This window comes from Mesoplodon densirostris, chromosome 1 (genome assembly GCF_025265405.1).
Source record: "Mesoplodon densirostris isolate mMesDen1 chromosome 1, mMesDen1 primary haplotype, whole genome shotgun sequence".
NCBI classification, from domain to species: Eukaryota; Metazoa; Chordata; class Mammalia; order Artiodactyla; family Ziphiidae; genus Mesoplodon; species Mesoplodon densirostris.
This window is the reverse complement of record NC_082661.1, coordinates 158,587,426-158,611,133: the sequence shown is the minus strand read 5'-3', so window position 1 is coordinate 158,611,133 and position 23,708 is coordinate 158,587,426. Positions and strand designations below refer to the sequence as shown.

The following is a 23,708-nucleotide window of genomic DNA, read 5'->3' as shown; positions in this document are numbered from 1 at the left end:
TGTTAGCTGTGGGCTTGTCCTATGTGGCTTTTATTATGTTAAGGTATGTTTCTGCTGTGCCCACTCTCTGGAGAGTTTTAATCATAAAAGGTTGTTAAATTTTGTCAAAAGATTTTTCTGCATGTATTGAGATGATCACATGGTTTTTAATATTTAATTTGTTAATGTGGTGTATCACACTGATTGATTTGTGGATACTGAAAAATTCTTGCATCCCTAGGATAAATTCCACTTGATCATGGTGTATGATCCTTTTGATGTATTACTGAATTCAGTTTCCTACTGTTTTGTTGAGGACTTCTACATCTATATTCATCAGTGATTTTGGCCTGTAATTTTTTTTCTGTAGTGTCTTTGTGCGGCCTGGGTATTAGGGTGATGCCGACCTCACAGAATGTGTTTGGAAGTGTTCCTTCCTCTGTAATTTTTTTGGGAATAGTTTGAGAAGAATAGTTTTTAACTCTTCTCTAAATATTTATTAGAATTCACCTTTGAAGCCATCTGATACTGGACTTTTGTTTGTTGGGAGTGGTTTTTTTTTTGGTTATTGATTTATATATATTTTATTACTATTTCATTTTCATTACGGGTAATTGGTCTATGCATATTTTCTATCTCTTCCTCGTTCAGTATTGGGAGATTGTACATGTCTAGGAATTTGTCCATTTCTTCTAGGTTGTCAATTTTATTGGTGTATAATTGCTCTTAGTAGATTTTTCTGTTTCTTTGTATTTCTGTGTTGGTTGTAACTTCTCCTTTTTCATTTCTGATTATATTGATTTGGGCCCTCTCTCTCTCTTTTGTCTTTCTTTCTTTTATTTCTTTAAAGTCTGGGTAAATGTTTATCAATGTTGTTTATCTTTTCAAAGAACCAACTCTTAATTTTATTGAGCTTTTCTTTTTTTAAATTTTCTCTTTTTTTTGTAAATTTCATTTAAGTTTGTTCTGATCTTTATGATTCCTTTCCTTCTACTAACTTTGAGTTTTGTTTGTTCTTCTTTTTCTAGCCCCTTTAGGTATAAGTTTAGGGTGTTTATTTGAGATTTTTCTTGTTTCCTGAGGTAAGCTTGTATTGCTATAAACTTCCCTCTTAAAACTGCTTTTGCTGCATCCTGTATATTTTGGATCATTGTGTTTTCATTTTCATTTGTCTCCAGGTATGTTTTGATTTCCTTTTTGATTATTTTCAGTGATCCATTGGCTGTTTAGTACCACATTGTTCAGCCTCCCTGTGTTTGTGTATTTTGCAGTTTTTTTTCTTGTAGTTGATTTCTGCTCTCACAGTGTTATGTTGGAAAAAGATGCTTGATATTATTTCAGTCTTCTTAAATTTACTGAGACTTGTTTTGTGGCCTAGCATGTGATCTATCATGGAAATGTCCTATGTGCACTTGAAAAGACTGTGTATCTTTGCTGCTTTCAGATGGAATGTTCTGTGTGTGTTTGTGTGTGTGTGTGTGTGTATAAAATGCATCTCGTATAATGTGTCATACAATGCCAATGTTTCCTTATTGATTTTCTGTCTGGATGATCTGTTCATTGATGTAAGTGGGTGTTAAAGACCCCTAATATTATTGTGTTACTATTGATTTCTACCTTTACATCTGTTAATATTTGCTTTATGTATTTATGTGCTCCATGTTGAGTGCATATATATTTACAATTGTTATATCTTCTTCTTGGATTGATCCTTTATCATTATGTAATATCTTTCTTTGTCTAACAGTCTTTATTTTAAAGTCTAATATAAGTATTGCTACCCCAGCTTTCTTTTGGTTTCCATATCCATGGAATAGCTTTTTCCATTCCCTCACTTTCAGTCTGTGTGTGTCTTTAGATCTGAAGGGAATTTCTTGTAGACAACATATATATATATATATATATATATATATATATACACACACACACACACACATACATACAGGTCTTGGTTTTATCCATTCAGCCACTCTGTGTCTTTTGATTGGAGGTTTTAGTCCATTTACATTTAAAATAATTTAAAATACGTTTAAAATAATTATTGATATGTGTATTTTTATTGCCATTTTGTTAACTATTTTCGGGTTGTTTTTTTGTAGGTGCTTTTTGTTCCTTTCTTCTTCCTTTCTTCTATTCTCTTGAGGTTTGATGACTATCTTTGGTGTTATGTTTGGATTCCTTTTTCTTTTTGTGTGTGTGTATCTATTATGGATTTTTGGTTTGTTGTTACCATGAGGTTTAGCAATCTATATATACACATGATTGTTTTAAGTTGCTGATCTCTTAATTTCAAATGCATTTTTAAAACCCTGCATTTGTACTCTCTTCCCTCATGATTACTCTTTTTGATATATTTTATGTCTAATTGTTTTGTGTATCCCTTATCTGCATATTGTGGGTCTAGATGATTTTACTACTTTTGTCTTTTAACCTTCCTACTACCTTTGTGCATGGATGATTTTCTCCCTTTACTATAAGTTTGCCCTTACTGATAAGCTTTTAGTTTTTGTGATTGTCATGTTTCTTGTTGTGCCTTTTTCTGTTTTACTTAATGAAGTTCCTTTAATGTTTCTTGTAAAGCTTGTTTGGTGGTATTGAACTCTTGTATCTTTTGCTTCTCTGTGAAGCTTTTGATCTCTTCATCAACTCTGAATAAGAGCCTTGCTGGGTGGAGTATTCTTGGTTGTAGGTTTTTCCCTTTCTCACTTTGAATATATTGTGCCATTCCCTTCTGGCCTACAGAGTTTCTGCTGAAAAGTCAGCTGATAGCCTTAAGGGAGTTACCTTGTACATTATATGTTGCTTTTACCTTGCTGCTTTAAATATTCTGTCTTTATCCTTAATTTTTGCCATTTTAGTTACAATGTGTTTTGATCTGTCTTCTTTGGGTTAATTCTGTGTGAGACTCTCTGTGCCTCCTGAACTTGGATATCTGCTTCCTTTCCCAGGTTAGGGATGTTTTTAGCTATTCTATCTCTAATTATGTTCTTAGCTCTTTTATCTGTCTCTTCTCCTTCTGGGATCCCTATAATGAAAATATTAGTGGACCTGATATTTTCCCAGTGGTCTCCTATACAGTGTTCTTTCCTTTTCATTCTTTTTTTCCTTTTTTAGTTCAGCATCCGTGATTTCCATGACTCTGTCTTCCAGCTCGCTGATCCATTCCTCTGGATTACTTAGTCTATCATTGATTCCTTCTAGTGTATTTTTCATTTTAGTTATTTTATTCTTCTTGTTTGGTTATTCTTATATTTTCTAACTCTTTTAAAAACTTCTAACTTCTTGCTCTGTGTTTACGTTCTTCTCCCTTGTTCTTTGATCATCTTTACAATCACTACCCTGAACTCTTTCTCAGGTACATTGTCTATATACACTTCACTTAGTTCTTCTGGAGTTCTATCTTGTTCCTTCCTTTGGAATATGTTCCTCTATCATTTCATTTTGCCTACCTTGCTTTTTTTGTTTGTTTTTATGTATCTGGTAGGTTGGTTACCTTTCCTGACCTTGGAGAGTGACATTTTAAAGGAGAAGTCCTATGCATGACAGCAGTGCAATTCTCTCTCTTCGCCAGAGCTATATGCACTAGGGTTTCCCCCCATGAGGGTTGTATGGATCTTTGTATTGTGGCAGGCTGACTAGCCTAGAGCAGTTCCTATCTCTTGTTGGAATCATTGTCCTTCAAGCTACTTTATTATACCATGACTTCATTTATTCAACATATCCTTCATGAGTGACTATAGGCTATGTTATAGGCACTGTTCTATATACTGGGAATATAGTGGTGAACCTAAGATTCTGCACTGGCTGAGTTACATTCTGGCGTAACTAATTAGACCATTAACACATATACTAATAAATATGTAAACTGTCAGATGATGAGCCCTATGATATAAAAAAATAAGATAAAGGGGATAGAAGGTGATGATGTCATTTTATATGAGATGTTCAGAGGAAGTCTGTCTGGTAAGGAGACATTTGATGATGCTTTAGATATGGTATATTTGAGATGACAGTTGGACACTCAAGTGGAGATGTAAATTACTCAGTCTTGAACCCAGTGAGTAGGTCCAGACTGTAGTTAAACAGATGGGAAAGCTGGAAGATGTACTGTATTTAAAGCTATGAGATTGGATGAGTATCCAGTAGAGGATCAGAGAAGACTGACTAGTGAAGGAGGAAAACTACAAGATAATGGTGTCCTGGAGACCAATCCTAGAATGTATTGCACAAAGGAGGGGAGAAAAACTATAAAATGCTACAGATAGTGATGGGTCAAGTATGATGATTGAAAACTGACCATTTAGATTGGCAATGAGGTTGTTTTGACTGTGAGAGGAGTAGTTATGGTAGAATAATGGGAAACAAAATGTTGAATGAAGAGGGTTCAAAGAAAGAATGGGAGGGAAAAAATAGAAGGCAGGAAGTGAGACATTTTATCAAGAGATTTGCTGCAAACAGAAGTCAAATGAAGCATTAGCTGGAGGGGAAGATGAGATTGCCTCCAATGAGATATGTCACTTTTATCTGAGCAATATTAGTGTTGATCTTATCTCAGGATCATGGTTTGGCTTATCTTGGTTGATTGAAATGACTTTTTGTCTCTCCCTAGTGAGAATGCTCAGTTATTTAACTGAAGACTTCTCTGTGTTGTTCTTTGAAAGGATTAACAATATTTTTTATCAATCCAGTTTTGTGAACCATCAGCATCTTCACTCTTCTGGAATAGTGGTTCTTCATGTCATAGAACTTGGATCTTTACAAGCAGCCCCAAACTATAATTTTGCTGGGCAACAATTTTGAATTGTTTGTGCTGTATTATTTCAGTATTCAATTTATTTAGCTAGCTGACTTCTAAGTAGTTGCATCTCAAAATGCTCTCTTATCCTCCATTAATCATTATGATAGGTGTAACTCTGATGTAGTATTACAAAGTTATTCTGAGATGTGGGATAACAAGAGCACAAGAACCAGTGTTTGAAAATACCAGGGGGCATTCTGCTCATCTCATACCTGTATTAACAGATTAATATAAAAGTGTACTAGGGCTACCATTAACAAAATTCCAGACTGGGTGGCAAAAATAATAGGAATTTATTTTCTCTCGATTTTTTTTGGAGGTTAGAAGACTGAGATCAAGATGTTGGCAGGTTTGTTTTCATCTGAGGCCTTTCTCCTTGGCTTGCAGATGGCCGCCTTCTTGCTATGTCCTCATACAGTTTGGCCCCTGTGTGTTGTGTGTCCAAATTTCCTCTTCTTATAAGGACACCAGTCAGATTTGTGAGAGCCCACCCCAAAAACCTCATTTTGACTTAATCACCTCTTTAAAGGCTCTGTTTCCAAATACTGCAAATTTTGGGATACTAGGGTTTAGGGCTTCAGCATATGGGTTTTGGGGAAACACAATTCATCCTACCACCTGTGGTAATCTGTTCTATTAGTGTATAACATATTTTTAAAGGGATGAGAAAAAAATAAGCAATTTGAAAACAGTAGTAAGAAGTAGCAACTTAGACCAAATGAGAGCTAGAAAAACTAATAAATTAATAAAGAACATTTACTACACCTCTACCATGGGTCAGGTATGTGATATACACACACATATAAAAATATGTATACAGTCATCTCTCAGTATCTGCAGGAGATTGGTTCCAGGACCTGGTATGGATACCAAAATCTGAGGATGCTCAAGTTCCATAGTCAGCTCTCCATACTCATGGGTTTCATATCTGTAGATTCAGCCAACCATGAATAGCCTATTAAATTTGCAGTCACAGTTGCCTGAATCTGTGAATGCAGAATGGGTGGATACTGAGGGCCAACTGAATACTTATTGAAAAAAATCCACAGATAAGTGGACCTGGGCAGTTCTTTCCCTTCAACAACCTGGGGGTTAAGGGCGCTGACCTCTGCCCAGTTGAAAATCCTCGTATAACTTAGAGTTGGTTCTCCCTATCTGTGGAATCAACCAACCATAGATTGTGTAGTACTGTAGTATTTACTGTTGAAAAAAATCCGTGTATAAGTGAACTGGCACAGTTCAAACTTGTGTTGTTCAAGGGCCAACTGTATATGACTCATACTACAAGATCAGTGTTATTCCCACTTCTTGGATGAGGACATTTAGATTCTGAACTTTAATAATTCACAAAAAGTCTTAAATCTGTACAGGTATCTCAATTTTTAAAAATGTTACATTCAACATATAGTAGCCATGGCAGAGAAGATAAGGATATACAAAATAATTTAAAACATTTAACAAAAAATTGTTAAAGATAATAACTATAGGGCTTCCCTGGTGGCACAGTGGTTGAGAGTCTGCCTGCCGATGCAGGGGACATGGGTTCGTGCCCTGTCCGGGAAGATCCCACATGCTGCAGAGCAGCTAGGCCCGTGAGCCATGGCCATGGAGCCTGTGCTCCACAACAGGAGAGGCCACAACAGTGAGAGGCCTATGTACCGCAAAAATAAATAAATAAATAAAATAATAATAATAATAACTATAAAATGTAAAGTAGATAAATTTTAGCTATCTACAAGATTCATTTCTGTGATGACTATTTCTAAATGATTAGAAATAAATGTGATGGTTGTACACAATAGGATATCCACATTGTTGATAATATGAAAGCCTTGGTGCAAATTTTGATGAGATAGTGAAAGTTTACATCTTCTTCTCCCCAGAGTGATTATCAAAAGTTTGAGAAAACGTGCAAATATCTGGATACTACCATCTATCCAAATAAATTTGGTGCATTTTCAAAAATATTTCCTTTCACAATATAGTTTATTTTAGAATTAAAAATTATCAAATGTAAATGCAAATTAGCAGCTAATATAGTTATGTGCACATCATATTTTTGCTTCAATTACTTTTGCTTAGTTTTATTAACTTTAGGGCTGTAGAAATGAGAGTACCATCAATCTGTTTGTGTCATGTCTGCATATATTCATCATTTAAAAAAGAACAATATTCATACTGACATGTTTGAAAAAATGACAGCTAGTTTGAAGTGTATATTAAATTCAGATTTTTTTAAAAAGGCAAAAAGGAAAGGCAATCTATTTGATTTCTCTATTTTGAAAAGTTGAAAGTGGTTATTTTGAAAATCAGTCACACTCAAGTGGACTTGTAAAACAATTTTAATTTTTACTCAAAATATATGAGAGGTCATCATTAGTCCTTATCTTACACTTGAAAAATGGAGACAATTGTACAGGAAGGGAAGGGAAACAGAAGTTATTAGATTTTAAGCTCAAGTTTCAAAAGTATTCAAATAAGGCAGGTAAAAAAAAGGATACTTTCCCATTGTCCAACATAATTTTCATGTCTCATTTCATAAAACATAAATATCATTTACCAGAAATAATAGTTTATTTTAGATTTTTTCCTAAATACCATTTCTTGCTTTTCAAAGGCTCCCCAGCAGTGCCACCTATAAACTGACCAGCAGTTTCTCTCTTTAAAAAAATTCCAATCTATCTGGATTTAAAGAATAAATATCACACCCCCATGGTAAACTATCTTATCACCACCAGATATAAGTGATCAGTATTTTTCAATGAAGAAATTCATAGAATTAAACAGGGTTATACTGCACTATGATTGGACTGACTGAAGTATGGGCCTCTATATACAAATTCTGATAAGACACCTGAAAAACGGGGAAAAGGAAATGGAAACTTACACTGCATTGAAGAGACTGTGTGCACAGGACCTCACATGGATGCCACTTGCACTGTGTGCAAGTGGAATAAAGCTAGGAATAAAGCTTGGCTACCTAAAATAATTTTGCTCAAAATAATTTTGATCAAAACTCAACAGACTTAATAAAATTCTAAAGAAACTGACAAAAAGTGCTACCACTAATGTCACCTATAACTAGATAGTATTGTCTGTCTGAGGAAAATAACCAACTCAGTAGGTGCTCTTTATGTGGAAACAAAAATAGAGGCTTTGTCATGATTTGTCAGGCACAGGGAGGAGACTGCTGCTTTATTAAAAAAAAAAAGACAAGGTTAAAAGTGAACTGGTAGCCCCCAGAAGTATAGTATCAATAGTTAATCTAACTCCTACCCCCAGGTGGCCATATGTTGTACACTTCCAGTAAATTCTTACTCAGTCTTACCTAATAAGAAATGAACATACAAAGAAAAACAATAACAAAAAACCAACAATAAAACCCTGTGATGATGAATGTTGCTCATATCAAAATGATAGTAAGGAACTCTAAATAAAAAAAAAAAAAAAAATTGCTTGTACACAGCAACAGTGCAAGTGTCATACATGCCAGGTCCTGTGCACACAATGTCTTCAATGCAGTGTAAGTTTCCTCTCAGCAGCCACCTGCAAAGAACTGAAGTGTAGTGAATGGATTTGCACTGCAGCTGATTAAATAACACTGTAAGGAAGAGTGGCCAGTGCCACTATTCATGTTTAGTGGCTGAATACTAATCTTGGGAAATACTTAGTCACTAGAATTTTTTTTCTTAACAGTTTCCCATGAACAAGGTCTGGTCAACAGTGAACTAGAATGAATCTCAACCTGATCTCCTTGACTTTTAGGACATTTTTAACTCTCTGCCTCTTTTTTTTTTTTTTAACGTCGGTTCGTTGGTTTATTTATTTATTTTTGGCTGTGTTGGGTCTTCGTTTCTGTGTGAGGGCTTTCTCCAGTTACAGCAAGCGGGGGCCACTCTTCATCGCGGTTCATGGGCCTCTCACTATCGTGGCCTCTCTTATTGCAGAGCACAGGCTCCAGATGCACAGGCTCAGTAGTTGTGGCTCACGGGCCCAGTTGCTCCATGGCATGTGGGATCTTCATAGACCAGGGTTTGAACCCATGTCCCCTGCATCGGCAGGCAGATTCTCAACCACTGTGCCACCAGGGAAGCCCCCTCTTTGCTTCTTTTTAAAGTGTGGTTTGATAGGCAGCCGCTAAAATAAATCCTCCCCTTTTTCAACTTACTTCCTTTTTTCCCTGTAAGGTGGACCCTGTGTAAACCTAAAAACATATGGTAACTTTATATACAAGTTTCTCAAAGTGCAAAATGTGTTACGTATAGCTTCATAGGCTTCACTTATACAGAGCATTCTATACAATACAGTACAGTTTGCGATTTCTGTTCATAAATTTATACCACTTAGACAACTACAGTTGACCCTTGAACAATGTGGGTTTGAACCACATGGGTCCACTTATATATGGACATCTTTTGATAGTAAATCCTACAGCACTACATGATCCACAATTAGTTCAGTCCACAAATGCAGAGGAATTCTGTATACAGTGGAGGGGGTTGACTATAAATTATGCATGGATTAACACACCAACGCTTGCCCCGTGTTGTTCAAGGGTCAACTGTACTTCAAAAGGTTGGCCACTCAAAGTAACCCAATGCCTTCCTACACAAGGTTAATATAGCTGAACTGTACAGGCTTTGTTCAGAACAAAACACAGTGAATCTTACACTTATATATACATACATATTTTAAAATGCTCTTTAAATGGTTAAGGATAGCTAGACAAATCTCACCAACCATGAAATATATTTTGGTTTCTGGTTTGCACATATACATTGTACACAATATTTAAAAAAATAATTTGCAAGACAAGTCATTTTACTTATTTTTGCACCATCTACTCAGCCTGTAACTCTTTTGGAAGGGTTCTTGACCGCTGTAGAACCACACTAAGCTCTTCGATGACTTTTGGCGGTAACTTATTATTAGACTCTAAAGTAGCTTTGCCATTCCTGTCCTCAGTCTTCCTCAATGTCTTTAGGCCTTTATGGCCTTTCTCTTGCCCTTGAAGGACCTCAGCTTCTGTGTCCTCCAGACAGTTGAAACTCCAATGTTTTCTGGTTCGATTTCGAAGTTTCTCATCCTTGTGCTCCAGGCACTGGGCCACGATGGAGGCTCTCTCCTTTAAGGTGCCATCCCCATGCTCTTGGTCATGCTTTGCACTGAGCCGTAGCCTTTTGAGTTCTGCTTTTGCACTCTAAAAATAAAACAAAACATCTCACAGGGAAGCAAGATCTGGCACACTTTGTTTAAAGAATACTCTGCACATAAAAGTTGATGCTTCTTGTATTAGAATTTATTTCTATGATTTAGGTTCTAACTTGACTTTGGCACAAGCAGCATGTCTGCATTTATAGACTGAACTCAGAGCTACAAAATCAACTGAAATGGAGATCACGGAAATTCATTTTAACAAGCATTTAACATACTACTTCAAAGATGTCTTTCAAGTCAGTTATTCAAATTGACTCTCATTTCAAACTTGCCTCTTCCAATTCACTGCCGCTTAGATGTGTCACATATTCATGCATCTGTAATTCCTAAAGTATTATACCCAAGGGACAGAGGAAAAAGGGAATCTCTGTGGCCATGAGTCCAGGAAATGCTCTGTACTACAGATCCCTCTTTGAGAGTCACAATACATATTAGCATATTAAAGAAGCTAAGAAATATTACAGCAGAAAAATCTGACTTCTTTTTCTATTTTCTCTTCCCCAAATATTTGACTAGTGAAATCTTTTCCCCACATAATACACTATTAGAATCCCACAGAAATATATACCCATAGATATACTTATGAAAATACTGAAAGGTATATATAGTTATGTATTAAAACCCACTTTTGTATCAATGGATTAAAGTAAACATTCATTCAGTGAACTTTAAGTGCCTACAGGTACCAGAAATCCATCGAGACACAACTTGTATTGGGACAGAGGTGCACTTTCTTAACTAGCATCCAGGGTGTCTTGTGACTGGGCAAGTACTGGCATCCAGAACTCTCATGAGATTCTCAAAGGTGACTACAACCTCATCAAATGTAAGATAAAAGAATGAACAACAGAGAAGCAAGCTTCTAGTGGATATGGAGCCACAGCAAAAGGCTACCCAAAAAACTGGGTCAGGGAGGTGGGGGCAGGAAGGCATAGTCATTTTTCTTTTCACAAACAAGAATTGAAGGAATTTCTTCAATATTTCCCTAGTAAAATTTGCAAAGCACAGAAAAAAGAGAGCCAAAGAAAATTTTGTTATTATATTACAAATGTTTGTTTGAGATAGAGAAGATGAAATGAAAGGGGTAGTATAATATTAAGAATGGGACTATTTTGCAGATGGTAGAGTAGTAGGATGTGAGCTCACCCCTTCTTAGGAAAACACCAAAAATCACAACTAACTGCTGAAAAACCATCAACCAAAAAAAAAAAAAAAAAGAAAAAAGCCATAACCTACAAAAAAAGATACCCCACATCCAAAGACAAAGAAGCCACAATGAGATGGCAGGAAGGGCACAATTGTGATAAAATCAAATCCCATATCTGCCAGGTGGGTGACCCACAAAACTGGAAAATAATTATACCACAGAAGTTCTCCCACAGGAGTGGAAGTCCTGAGCCCCACATGAGGCTTCCCAACCTGGGGGTCTGGCAACAGGAGGAGGAGCCCACAGAGAATCTGGCTTTGAAGCCCAGCAGAGTTTGATCACAGGAATTCCACAGGACTGGGGGAAACAGAAACTCCACTCTTGGAGGGTACACACAAGGTCTCATGCACACCAGGACCCAGGGAAAAAAAAGGAGTGAACTCATAAAAGACTGGGCCAGACCTACCTTCTAGTATTGGAGGGTCTCCTGCAGAGGCAGGGGGGTGGCTGTGGTTCACTGAGGGGGACAAAGACACTGGCAGCAGTAGTTCTCGGGAGTACTCATTGGTGTGAGCCTTCCTGGAGGCTGCCATTTCCTCCCCAAGACCTAGCCCCACTCAACGGCCTATAGGCTCCAGTGGTGGGACACCTCAGGCCAAACAACCAATACAGCACCACCCATCAGCAGACAGACTGCTTAAAGTCTTCCTGAGCATGGCCCTGCCCACCAGAAGGAAAAGACTAGCTTCACCCACCATTGGGCAGGAACCAGTCCCTCCCACCAGGAAGCCTGCACAAGTCCCTTAGCCTCATCTACCAGAGTGCAGACAGCAGAAGCAAGAACTACAATCCTGCAGCCTGTGGAAATGAGATGGCAGAGGAGTATTTCCCAGATGAAGGAACAAGATGAAACCCCAGAAGAACAACTAAGTGAAGTGGAGATAGGCAATCTACCAGAAAAAGAATTCAGAGTAATGATACTGCAAGATGATCCAAGATCTCAGGAAAAGAATGGAGGCACAGATTGAGAAGTTAGTTACAAGAAAAGTTTAACAAAGACCTAGAAGAACTAGAGAACAAACAGAGATGAACAACACAATAACTGAAATGAAAAATACACTAGAAGGAATCAATAGCAGAATAGCTGAGGCAGAAAAACGGATAAGTGAGCTGCAAGACAGAATGGTGGAAATCAATGCTGCAAAACAGAATAAAGAAAAAAGAATGAAAAGAAATGAAAACAGTCTAAGAGACCTCTGGGACAACGTTAAATGCCCCAACATTCACATTACAGGAGTCCTGGAAGGAGAAGAGAGAGAGAAAGGATCTGAGAAAATAATTGAAGAGATAATAGCTGAAAACTTCCCTACCATGGAAAGGAAACAGTCACCTAAGTCCAGGAAGTGCAGAGAGTCCCAGGCAGGATAACCCCAAAAAGAACATGCCAAGACACATAGTAATCAAATTGACAAAAATTAAAGACAAAGAAAGAACATTAAAAGCAAAAAGGGAAAAGAGACAAATAACATACAAGGGAACTCCCCTAAGGTTAACAGCTGATTTCTCAGCAGAAACTTTACAAGCCAGAAGGGAGTGGCATGATATATTTAAAGTGATGAAAGGGAAGAACCTATAACCAAGAATACTCTATCCAGCAAGGCGCTCATTCACATTTGAGGGAGAAATCAAAAGCTTTACAGACAAGCAAAGCTAAGAGAATTCAGCACCACCAGACCAGCTTTGCAACAAATGCTAACAGAACTTCTCAAAGCAGAAAAAAGGCCACAGCTAGAAACAAGAAAATTAGACATGGAAAAGTTTTCTGGTAAAGGCAAACATACAGTAAAGGTAGGAAATCATCTGCACACAAATATGATTACCAAAACCAGCAACTGTGAGACGAGGAGAGCACAAATGCAGGATATTGGAAATGCATTTGAAATGAAAAGACCAGCAACTTAAAACAATCTTGTTTGTATATAGACTGCTATATCAAAACCTCATGGTAACTGCAAACTGAAAATCTACAATAGATACACTCAAAGAAAAAGGAATCCAAACACAACACTAAAGTTAGTCATCAATTCACAAGAGAACAAAAGAGGAAGGGAAGAAAAAAGAGCTGCAAAGACAAATCCAAAACAATTAAGAAAATGGCAATAAGAACATATATATTGATAATTACCTTAAATCTAAATGGAATGAATGCTCCCACCAAAAACAGACTGGCTGAATGGATACAAAAACAAAACCCCTATATATATATTCTGTCTACAAGAGATGAACTTCAGATCTAGGGACACATACAGACTGAAAGTGAGGGGATGCAAAAAGGTGTTCCATGCAAATGGAAATCGAAAGAAAGCTGGGGGGCTTCCCTGGTGGCACAGTGGTTGAGAGTCCGCCTGCTGATGCAGGGGACACGGGTTCGTGTCCTGGTCTGGGAAGATTCCACATGCCGCGGAGTGCTGGGCCCGTGAGCCATGGTCGCTGAGCCTGCACGTCTGGAGCCTGTGCTCCACAATGGGAGAGGCCACAACAGTGAGAGGCCTGTGTACCGCAAAACAACAACAACAACAACAAAAAAAACAAAGCTGGAGTAGCAATACTCATATCACATAAAATAGGCTTTAGAATAAAGACTGTTACAAGAGACAAAGAAGGACACCACATAATGATCAAGGGATCAATCCAAGAAGAAGATACAACAATTGTAAATATATAAGCACCCAACATAGATGCCTCAATATATAGGGCAAATACTAACAGCCATATAAGGAGAAATTGACAGTAACACAATAATAGTGAGGGACTTTAACACCCCATTTTCATCAACGGACAGATCATCCATACAAAAAATCAGTAAGGAAACACACTTTAAATGACACATTAGACCAGATGGACTTAATTGAGATTTATAGAGCATTCCATCCCAAAGCAGCAGAATGCATATTCTTCTCACATGCACATGGAACGTTCTCCAGGCCATGTGCTGGGCCATAAAGTGAGCTTCGGTAAATTTAAGAAAATTGAAATCATTATCAAGCATATTTTCCGACCACAACAATATGAGATTAGAAATCAATTATAAGAAAAAAAACCATAAAAAACAAACATGTGAAGGTTAAACAATATGCTATTAAACAACCAATGGATCGCTGAAGAAATCAAAGAGGAAATCAGAAGATACCCAGAGACAAATGAAAATGAAAGCACAATGATCCAAAACCTATGGATGCAGCAAAAGCAGTTCTAAGAGGGAAGTTTATAGCAATGTAACCTTACCTCAGGAAACAAGAAAAATTACAAATAAACAACCTAACCTTATGCTTAAAGCAACTAGAGGAAGAAGAACAAAAACCCAAAGTTAGTAGAAGGAAAGAAATCATAAAGATCAGAGCAGAAATAAATGAAATAGAAATGAAGAAAACAGAATATCAATGAAACTAAAAAGCTGGTTCTTTGAAAAATTAAAATTGATAAACCTTTAGCCACACTTATCAAGAAAAAAAGGGAGAGGGCTCAAATCAATAAAATTAGAAATGAAAAAGGAGAAGTTACAGCAACAGCACAGAAATACAGAGGATCATAAGAAACTACTACAAACAACTATACGCTAATAAAGTGGAAAACCTGGAAGAAATGGACAAGTTCTTAGAAAGGCACATGGACAAGTTCTTAGAAAGGTACAATCTCTTAAGACTGAAACAGGAAGAAATAGAAAATATGAACAGATCAATCAGGAGTACTGAAATTGAAACTGTGATTAAAAAACTCCCAACAAACAAAAGTCCAGGACCAGATGGCTTCACAGGCAAATTCTATCAAACATTTAGAGAAGAGCTAACACATCCTTCTGAAAGTGTTCCAAAAATTTTCAGAGGAAGGAAAACTCCTAAACTCATTCTATGAGGCCATCATCACCCTGGTACCAAAACCTGACAAAGATACTACAAAAAAAGAAAATTACAGGCCAATAGCACTGGTGAACGTAGATGCAAAAATCCTCAACAAAATACTAGCAATCTGAATCCAACAATACATTAAAAGGATCATACCCCATGATCAAGTGGGATTCATCCCAGGGATGCAAGGATTCTTCAGTATCTGCAAATCAATCAGTGTGATACACCATATTAACAAATTGAAGAATAAAAACCATATGATCACCTCAATACATGCAGAATAAGCTTTTGACAAAATTCAACATCCATTTATGATAAAAACTCTCCAGAAAGTGTGCATAGAGGGAACATACCTCAACATAATAAAGACCATATATGACAAACCCAAAGCTAACATTATATCCAACAGTGAAAAGCTAAAAGCATTTCCTCTAAGGTCAGGGACAAGAGAAGGATGTTCAATTGCACCACTTTTATTCAACATAGCTTTGGAACTCCTAGCCATGGCAATCAGAGAATAGAAAGAAAAAAAAGGAATGCAAATTGGAAAAGAAGAAGTAAAACTGTCACTGCAGATGACATGATACCATACATAGAAAATCCTAAAGATGCTACCAGAAAACTACTAGAGCTCATCAATGAATTTGGTAAAGTTGCAGGATACAAAATTATTACACAGAAATCTTTTGCATTTCTACACACTAACTATGAAAGATCAGAAAGTGAAATTAAAGAAACAATCTCATTTACCATCTCATCAAAAAGAATAAAATACTTAGGAATAAGCCTACCTAAGGAGGCAGAAGACTTGTACTCTGAAAACTATAAGACACTGATGAAAGAAATCAAAGATGACACAAACAGATGGAGAGATATACATATTCTTGCATTGTAAGAATCCACAGTGTCAGAATACTACACAAAGCATTGCTATATTTAAAATAGATAACCAACAAGGTCCTCCTGGATAGACCAGGGAACTCTGCTCAATATTCTGTAATAACCTAATGGGAAAAGAATTTGAAAAAGAATAGATACATGTATATGTATAACTGAATCACTTTGCTGTACACCTGAAACTAACACAACATTGTTAATCAACTATACTCCAATATAAAATAAAAAATTTTAAAAGTACTATTTTAAAAAAAAGAATGAAACTAAGTAGCATAAACAGTGCTGTAACTAAGGATGTCTAATATAATGTTTAAAGGGCAACACCTCACCTCTTTATTTTTCTCTATAGTGCTCATCAATTTCTAATATACTAGACAAGCTACTTATATCTCTCGTGATTATCTGAATGCCCTGCTAGAAAGTTAATACAATGCAAGGTTTCTTTTGTTTGATTTGTTCATTGACATGCAAACCTATCACAGTGCCTGCACACAGGAAGTGGTCAATAAATATTTTCTGAATAGGAAATGAAGAAAGCTTAAAAAAATTCAGATGTTTAATATTCTGTTCTATTTTCCTAAATTTCAGCAGATCAGGACATGTAATTTTGTGATAGTCAAATTCAAGCTGAATAAAAACATTTTAATCAACATAATTTGTAAATAATTTTGCAATTTAGAATTTTCTGATAAGCTCATGATTATACATCTCAGATAAATATTTCTTCTCTAAAACTGATAGGAAGAAATATTTAGTTATCTAGTATGTAGTTGAATTCCAAAGTTTAATTAGAATATGTTTAAGAGAGATAGTAGCAATAGTTGCACAACCATGTGAATGTAATTAATGTACTATGCACTTAAAATGGTTAAAATGTAAAATTTTATGTGTATTTTATCACAGTACAAAAAATATGAGAGATAGTAAAAATTATGGTTATTTAGCATAGGAATGTGACTGGGAGTTTATAAATATGAATCTTATTAAAAAGTTTCACATGACACCTATTAGGGAAAATCAAGGATCAATATAGAGTGGTTTTTATATTATACAGTTCTCATTACTTTTCAATTATCAGCAGAAAGACTTTGGGACGCTCTTAGATGCAGAATTTAGAGGCCAAATATTCATACATGTAATGCTGAAATTTCAAGTAAAACTATGATATTAGTCTAAATGACATAACCTTATACAAAGGTGGGGAGGCATGATGAAGTGAACAGGTAGAAATCAAGAAGAGATGGTAGTGAGTGATTTGCATGAACAATATGGTGTGTGGAGTGCCTTTGCATGTTGTGGGGAAAGAAAGCCAAGGCATCAGTACTGTGGAAAGAAGGGCATCATTTATGTGCTGCACTATCCTTAAGGTCTTAATAATGTAAAAAGAAAGACTGATAGGCTGGTCCAGACGATGCCAGTTTGTGTCAGAGGGCATTTAGAGACAACTGTTTGTTTAAATGGAAATGAGGATCTGAAATGGAGTGTGTCTCCCAGCAGAGAGAACACCCCCCTATGAAGTAAGGGCTTTTATTATCCCTAGGAGCTTACAGATAAAAGCTGAGCACAATGAACATGATGAAGTAGGTACCTAAGAGGAAGTAGGAGGGCCATAGGTAGCATCTAGCTTGTACATTCTTATGCACTATTTGCCTCTTCATGTATGATTTCCTTTGTCAACAACTTACTTCCTCTGGCTTATTCACTAGCTCACTACTAATTTACTCAATTAATTTTGGAAGCCTCTTCCTCCAGGAAGCCTTCCCTGCCTGAAGGAGGTATTCTCATACAAGTTTCAACTGAACCTCATGAAAGCAACACAGCTCACAGAATGGGAAGTCACCAAATTCACCAATCTGTCAACAATTTGTTTGAAAAGCAACGCTTCTTGAATATATCTGTTGATATGACTATATTTTTTTCTTATGAATCTAATCTTAGTAATACTTTGTCATTTTATTAATATATTTTCTTATGTATTTACATAAATCTAATTCAATAACAAATATTTTATTGGTTCATATGAAAACTTGCAATTCTAATTATGTCTTAATTCTTTTTAAGAATTAAATTTTAAAATTTGTTGAATTACCATATTTACTAAATTTACAAAAAAGCTTGGTTTAGTTTACTAACAAATCTTCTAGCAATTAATATTTCACTTTCAATCCTGAGGCACTGTCAGGAGAAGCTGGAGTCACAGTAGGACATATCTACTCCCTATGTTTCTGTGTTCCCTAATCTGGGTTCTTGGGAAACATGACTCTTAAAATTTTAAGATTCCAGATTAGCTGAGGAATCCATAGTTCTGCAAAGCAGTTTATTAGGAAGAAAAACCTGTAAGCGCAGAATGGCAGGAATGACAAGCTCCTGAGTTCTTGCTGTCTTATTCCTCCTTTTGATCACAGCAGCGCATAAGGACTGAACAGGCAACAAAGGGAATAAACCATTATTTCAAAGCTTTTATCTTCTAGAGAAGAAGCATATTACAGTGAGATAAATGTTCAAGGAAAGACAGTCATGGAAAAACATTAAAAAAAAATCTGATCACAAAATTAAAATGGCTTTTTTCTTTCAAAAGTTATTCCTGTTACACCTGAAACTAACACAACGTTGTAAATCAACTATATTCCAGTAAAATTTTTTTAAAAAGTTATTCCTGTTTAGAAAGCAAGGAACTCACACAGCTTAATGGCCAAACCTAGGCTCCAAGAAGAAATAACAGTATCTTTTACATGCTTCTCTTTTTGCTATGAGGGACTCATTTAAGGCCTTGAAATGCACATTAGTTGCAAATTGTCTAATGAGTTTTGCGTGCAAACAGCCTATGTCTTTTCCTGAATCAAGATTGATGCTACTTATGGTCACCCTGCCCTTCAAGGTGAGAAGGAAAGCACACAGTTTTCATGAAAGATGCCGAATCTTCTTTATTGATGCTCAGGGGTCATCTTGCAGTTCCTTATATTAACTGAGACACCCTATCGGTTCCCAGCCTCTGAAATTTGACTGTGTTATGGGAAAGTATAGTTATCGTGGCTCCAGACATTCTGCCATGGGCTCATTCTAAGGAGGTTAGAAGTGAACTTGTCAGGCTAATTTGAGACTGTGATTTTTATCACCAGAACTTCTATATACATATTTAACATTCTTGGCCACTTTAGGAATAAAAAAATAAAGTGTTATTGTACATATTTAATTGAGTGGTCAATGACATTATTAAAATTGATCATTTAAGAGAAGTTAATAAAATATAAAACTTCAGAGAGTGGCATAGGGTTATTCATAAAGTTTTCTTGATGGATGTGATTTTTACCGTGCTTTTCAAAGTGCTTATTACTGTGCTTTTGAAACCAATGAAGTAATTAATGCATTTAATCACATTAAGACTTAAGAAAACAAATGCTATGATTAATATAAAAACAAATAAAATCCTAACCTTACCTCAATATCTCTCCAGGCTTGAGTTGCATTGTTCTCATGCTGGATGGGAATTAGAGGCAAACCTCCAATTTTGGGAGTTTTGGTTATAGAACGTTTTCGTTCCTTTCCAGCTGGTGGCCATATATCACTTTCATGCTGTGGAAACACAATTTCTTGCTGTGGGTGTGTGCTTTTATTATGTGGTACACCAAATTATATAGTCACTTGGCTCCTTTCTCATATATCCAAGTCAGATGATCTGCTTTCCATGAGAAGCCTGTTTGTAATTATGATGTTCACTCTGATGGTGGCACTGCTTGAGGATGTAAAACTCTTAAGTGAACTGAGCTTTGAGGTCTCAGTTCAATTTCTAAACTTCAAATACATGCCTTCTGTACTACTTATCCAACCAAAAGGGGAAAAATATTTAAGGAAACCAGCAAACCTCTTTGTGGAAGAAAAATAATATAATACGTGTCTACATTTTTAGGCCCTGTAATCAAAGCAACTGTACATTCATTTTCCCTTACCACCGAAGAAAACTTGAGTGTCAAAATAATTTGACATTATATATACCCCAAGTCAGCCTAAGGTATGGCTATTGGAAAAATTATCTTTATTTTATGACCTTTTGAAAAATGTTACTTTTTCATCTAATTGAATTCCAAAGAAACGTTACCTTGTACACAGACATTTCTACTGCAAATCATTGTACAACAGAGAGTGGTGTACATTTGTTCTCAAACTATTGACTACATATTCTGGGCACTGAGCAATTATAGATATGACTGGAGAAAAGGTAATTTTGCAAAGGGAAGAAATATCCATAGGTTAAAAATATAAGCTCCTCGATGATAAATCCTTAAGATATGCATATAAAAGACAAATCTTTAAAGAATTTTTCTCTTCTTCAGGGTAGATTAACTTTTCAGAAGTTGGGAAAAACAAATTGATTTTCAGGCAACAACCTGTGAAAGAAATACAGAATACCAACTACACACAATGAGACGTTTATAGATGTTATGATGAAATGAAAACCATTTGGTAAACTATATAGCTAAATGCCTACTCATTCTTTTCCTCTACTCTTAAGAATGAACAGATTCTTATTCTTATGTTGCAATTAGTAGTTTAACATTGTGTTTTATAGCAAAAAACTAATTTCAACAAATGTTGACTATATACTCACTATAAAATAGCAGCTAAGTTATACTGAGGGGCAGACTGCTTGACTTTGTGCTTATCAATATACAGATATTATCTCATTTAATCCTCAATGGTTCTACAGTGCAGGTCCTATTATTACTAGATTTAGTGCATAGGCATCAGATCTACCCTTGGATTTCAGTGAAGTGCTTACTTTGGTTCAGCAAATCTACAATGGTAAATTATACAGTATTTCAATCAGAGAGAAAGTTACAAGTTTCATATTATTATTTTTATGTCATGGTCTTAAACTTGGTAAAAAATAATTTGATATTACATAATTGGGATGTTCCCAACATGTAAAGCTGGGAGAATACTGGCTGGGAAGGAATTAGGTAATCCTATGAATTATGCCTACACTTTTACTCACTGATGTATAATATATGTGTTAAATGGTATTTTGAGGAATCTAAGAGCAAATGTAGTTTTCAAACACATTTTTTTTTCTGACATGATATACAATGCTGTGAATACTAGCTAATTAGTTCTCAGTGGATTGATCCAAGAGGTATTTTTCCCAATAACAGAAATCTTTAGATCTAAGTAATATGTTCTGATAACATTTATAGTTATGTATAAGTGACTTCAAAAGTCATACTGCATGGAGCATATAGTTGAGGATCATACTCTCATTATTATAACCAGTGATCACATCCCCAAATCTTCATTTTGCATCCCACTTTCTTTTTCAAATTTTTTCCCCACAGCTTTACTGAGGTATAATTGACAAGACTGTAAGATATTTAAAGTGTACAATGTGATGATTTGATACATGCATACATTGTGAAAGGATTCCCCCCATCGAGTTAATCAACATATCTATCATCTCACATATTTAACCTTTCTGGGTTTCTTTTGGTGAGAACATTTAAGTTCTACTCTCTTAGCAAATTTAAATTAGATAATACAGTGTCATGAACTATAGTCACCATGTCATCTATTAGATCCTCAGACCTTATTCATCTTATATCTGAAAGTATGTACACTTTTTCCAACCTCACACTATTTTCCCCACAGCCCCTGGCAACCAACTGTTCCACTCTGTTTCTATGAGTTTGATTTTTATATGGGATACCATGCAGTAATTGTCTTTGTCTGGCTTAATTCACTTAGCAAAATGCCATCCAGGTTCATCCATGTTGTCCCAAATGACAGATTTCCTTTTTTAGGGCTGAACAATATTCCATTGTATACATGTTTGCATATATGTATGTGTGCGTATATACACACACACTACACACATCTTCTTTATCCATTCATCCATTGATAGACACTTAAGGTTGTTTCCGTACCTTGCCTATGGTGAATAATCCTGCAATAAACATGGTTCTGCCTCTCACTTTCTGACCTTGACATCTTTCTAGGTAACCTAGTTTAGTTTCATTAACCCTAAATATTCTTTAGACTCCTTGAGACCTTCAGTCCATTCTCCACCACCATTCTACTTTTCACATTTTTTCCCACTTCCTTCACAGTCTGGCTTAGATTTCATGGTCAATCAGTATACTCACCTCCTTATAAATAAGATCAAGTCCTGTGTTGCTTCTCCTTTGATCACACTTGCCTGGCAAAGCCCCAAGCCTAGTTAAACCCAATTCTACTTACTCCATGGGTGCCTCCAAATTGATGGAGGGGAAATAAGAAATAGAAAATCAATCTGGAGATTCATCTCACTTTAAATTTACCCTTAAATTTCAAGTGAGCACTTAGCCTTCCTTTTATATTCTAGTATAGTACAACTGGCTCCCTCACTCTCTGAAGGTAATATCTCATCTTTTATCCTGCCCCTACACTTCTAATATCCACCCCAACTCACATGTGCTGACCTCACTGATTTAATTGAAAATTAGTAATCATCCAATAATTTCATTTTCCCACCATGAAATGTACCAGTCTCTCTGCATCTATAGCCATATAAACAAGGCTCCCTTCTCTTCCAATAAGTATTTACTCTGATTATAAATAACTCTGCCCCAATCATATCTATAATCACTCAGTGGGCCAGAATATATAGTCAATAATATGAGAACAAATGTGCCCCACACTCTGTTGTACAATGATTTTTTTTCCACAATGATGAACACATGTACTTGCTCACATTGCTTCCTGTTGGCTCAGGGCCTCTGCTGGTTTAATATTCTATTCTCTAATTCCTTGATAGAACTCTCTACACATATCACCTGGTTTTCCTCCTTCCTCAAAGCTTCTTATTTCTTTTGCTCAATTTTTCGCTTCTGTTTGACCTTTAATGTTTGGAATGTCCTAGGGCTTATTTGTCTGTCTTTTCTTTCTCTCTCTCTCCCTGTAGCCTCCCCTCTCCAATTTTGTGTTCTAATTCTCTATCATTCATACAGTCTCTCTCTCATCTCACCCTATCCTCCCATGGTCTTTCAATACAATCCAAATGCTGACTTTCACAAAATTTACATTTCGGCCCCAAAATTTTGCCTGAGTTTTTGATCTATACACCTAAACTGCTGCTCATCATATCCCCTTGTATGTCTAACAGGCATCTCAAATTTCATGTGGCCAAAACAGTACTCTCAATTTTCTTCTGCGGCTCTGATAATGTCACCTACATTCATCAGCTGCCCAAGGCCAAACAAACTAGGACTCTTCCTTGATTTCTACTCCTCTAAAACTGCTATAGCTGATCAATATGTATGCTTTACTGCCTCTACCTTCAAATACTCCTGGACCTTAATATGTCTTACCAGACCCACTGTTACCACCCTAGTCTGAGCTGCCCTCTTCTTCCACAGAGCTGTTCTTCCTGCTACCATCTTTGACCTCCTACAGTGCAGTTCAACAAAGGAACCAAAATTATTATTATCCAGTAATATAAGCTGATTATATCTTTCCCTTGTTTCCCACTGAACCTCCTAAACTGGGACTACATCATCTGTCCCCTGCCTTCCTCATCTCTTACATCCTGTCTCAGATAGGCCTTCATAATAGTCATGGAATAAGTCAAGATTATAACATGTCAGGACCTTGCTGACCCCTATCCCTGCCCTGGAATGCTCTGCCTGTTCTGCATACCCAGCTTCCTCGTTTCAGACAGGTCTCAGCACACCTTTCAGATACTCAGAAAGGTATTCCCTAAGAATCTTTCTCAATTAATGTCCTCCTTATATCAGTC

The 23,708-nt window shown here is 36.2% G+C and overlaps 1 protein-coding gene across 1 annotated transcript in view; it reads right to left on the bottom strand.

Moving 5' to 3' along the window:
* Positions 1 to 9,617: 9,617 nt before the first annotated feature.
* ARAP2 (ArfGAP with RhoGAP domain, ankyrin repeat and PH domain 2) overlaps positions 9,618 to 23,708 on the bottom strand; it is a 191,989-nt gene continuing 177,898 nt past the window's right edge. Inside the window, exons 31-32 of the mRNA XM_060091555.1 lie at positions 19,382 to 19,516; positions 9,618 to 9,977 (exon numbers count right to left, since the gene is read on the bottom strand). Coding sequence (XP_059947538.1) covers positions 9,618 to 9,977; positions 19,382 to 19,516 — 495 coding nt within the window. The remainder of the gene's footprint in view (positions 9,978 to 19,381; positions 19,517 to 23,708) is intronic.